General features: G+C 38.9%; 1 protein-coding gene across 1 annotated transcript in view; it reads left to right on the top strand.

Annotated features, from left to right (window-relative positions):
* The window catches only part of LOC107637233, a gene marked incomplete at its 5' end in the record, with an annotated part of 4,700 nt that extends 2,287 nt beyond the window's left edge, over positions 1–2,413 (top strand). Inside the window, 2 exon segments of the mRNA XM_021121966.1 lie at positions 388–611; positions 1,576–2,413. Coding sequence (XP_020977625.1) covers positions 388–611; positions 1,576–2,368 — 1,017 coding nt within the window.

The raw sequence follows: 2,417 nt of genomic DNA, 5'->3' as shown, positions 1-2,417 counted from the left end.
CTGGCTAGGCTTGTACAAAGGAAAGCAACAATAAAGATATGAAGGAAAAAGAAGTCATTAACAGATTAAGTTAATTTCAGCACTTGCCTCTTTCTTCAACTTTGTCTTACATGGGATTGATTCAATTTGGGTCTCATAATTATTTCTTGTTTATGAATGAAGGCAATATCTTTCTTTCACTTGCCAAAAAGAGGCAGGTTTCTTTGAACACACACAAGCAGGCAAAAAAGTATGTGCCAACAAATATTGGTTCATTTGGTTGTGAATGCTTGAAATTTCCCATAAATGCTGTGCCAAACTTACCTTACCTTTTGACCAAACAGAATTCAGGTTGGTCTATTGCATTTAATTTTAGCTCAGACCATGTTGATTTTTTTCGAAATTTAGGCTAGAGAAGGTTGGAAGATTGATCATGAGAAGAAATTGTCAGCGCTGCAGAGTCAGGAATACAAAGGAGAGGACGAAGCAAAGATATTCAAAACCAAGACTTCCATAAATAAGTTGCAATCACTAATTATTGTCACATCTCAGGCTGTGACTGCCACCTCAACCGCCATTATTGGCCTTAGGGACTCTGATCTTGTTCCTCAGCTTGTTGACCTTTGTCATGGGTATGTATATCTCTTATGCAATTGTTTATTGTTTTCTTTTGTTTATATTTAGATATATCGATAAGATTACTTGATTAGGCCATGAAATCACTAATCAATATGGAACTATGGTGTTAATACTTAATAACAACTTGCCATTGTTACTGCTATAAATAAATGAACTTTGATAAGAGTCATTAGGCCCTGAGAACTTTCATATAATCAAGTGAATTGGACAAAGAAATCATCAATGCGTGATCTTTTTTGAACTTTGCATTTGAGACTTAATAATCAAAGGGATTTAAGGACTTTGAACCGGAACAAAACCTCTTTGAAAAAATGTTTAACCGTGAACTATTCAAATATATTTTCTTATCTTTTTTTCTCTCATTTATATAGTGTGCATATGCTGGTGTGGATCAATAAAATATTTTGGTGGTAGGTGAAATCTTTATGGCTTATCGTTCGGATACACATTTGATCAATCAGCTCTGCGTAATTGCATGTGCCTCTTTGTACCAACCTGTCCAACTACTCCTACATCTTGTAATCAAGCCTTGGCCCACCTTTTGTAGCTGTCAAACTGTTATTTTGGCTCCTAAGTTTTAGTCCCCACTTGAGCAAAAATTGAATTATTGATGGAGCTAGATATATGTTAGCAGTAGTAATGCTATAAGAGAAATGTGTCCTGTACATAACTTTCATTATAAAACATACCACTCATCCACCATTACACCCCCATCCAATGGTTTATGAATGATGTGTCGATATAGGGTATGATGATTGCTATGTTCAGATAATACAACTCATGACGAATGATGTGTTGAATTAAACAATTATCGTTGCTAGTTTCCTACTGTTACTCTTCTTCATTGCTTAACTAATCAAGATCATTGATTAGCATGGACAATTTTTCCAAAATATATGAAACTGCATTATCTAATTACTGTCTTGGGCTTTTATGATTATGATGTGTTGAATGTAGATTCATGTACATGTGGAGATCAATGCACCAGCACCATGAAACTCAAAGCAACATAGTACAGCAAGTCCGTGGCCTTGTGAACAGATCTTCCAGAGGCGACTCAACTTCTGAGCTGCACAGACAGGCGACACGTGATCTTGAATCCGCTGTGTCGGCTTGGCACTCCAGCTTCTGTCGCCTTATAAAATTTCAGCGCGACTTCATCGTCTCCTTACATGCCTGGTTCAAGCTTAGCCTTGTTCCAGTCCATAATGATAATGTCAACCTCAGCATCAGCAGGGAACCCAACGATGCATACATGTTTTTTGATGAATGGAAGCTCGCCCTTGAACGTGTCCCCGACACGGTTGCATCTGAGGCCATCAAGAGCTTCATCAACGTTGTCCATGTGATATACACCAAGCAATCTGAGGAGCTCAAGATCAAGAAGCGAACCGAGAGCGCTTCCAAGGAACTCGAGAAGAAGTCTTCGTCCTTGAGAACCTTAGAGAGGAAGTTTTATAATTCTTATTCTATGGTAGGCATTAGTCTTCCTGATACCGGACCGGATAACGGACAAGGTCTGGACGCACGGGACCCCCTAGCTGAGAAGAAATTGGAACTTGCAACATGCCAGAGGCGAGTCGAAGACGAAATGCTGAGGCACTCAAAGGCTGTGGAGGTGACAAGAGCAATGACACTCAACAATCTGCAGACAGGGTTGCCTGGAGTTTTCCAAGCACTTACCAGTTTCTCTTCATTGTTCACTGAGGCTCTTGAATCTGTGTGTACCCGTTCCTATGCCATCAAGTAGTAGGTATTTTTTATATTTATTTGTTCTGTTCTGGGATCTTAAGTTCTTC

The sequence above is a fragment of the Arachis ipaensis genome, chromosome B04, assembly GCF_000816755.2.
Source record: "Arachis ipaensis cultivar K30076 chromosome B04, Araip1.1, whole genome shotgun sequence".
In the NCBI taxonomy this organism is placed as follows: domain Eukaryota; kingdom Viridiplantae; phylum Streptophyta; class Magnoliopsida; order Fabales; family Fabaceae; genus Arachis; species Arachis ipaensis.
This window is presented reverse-complemented; position numbering and strand designations above follow the sequence as displayed.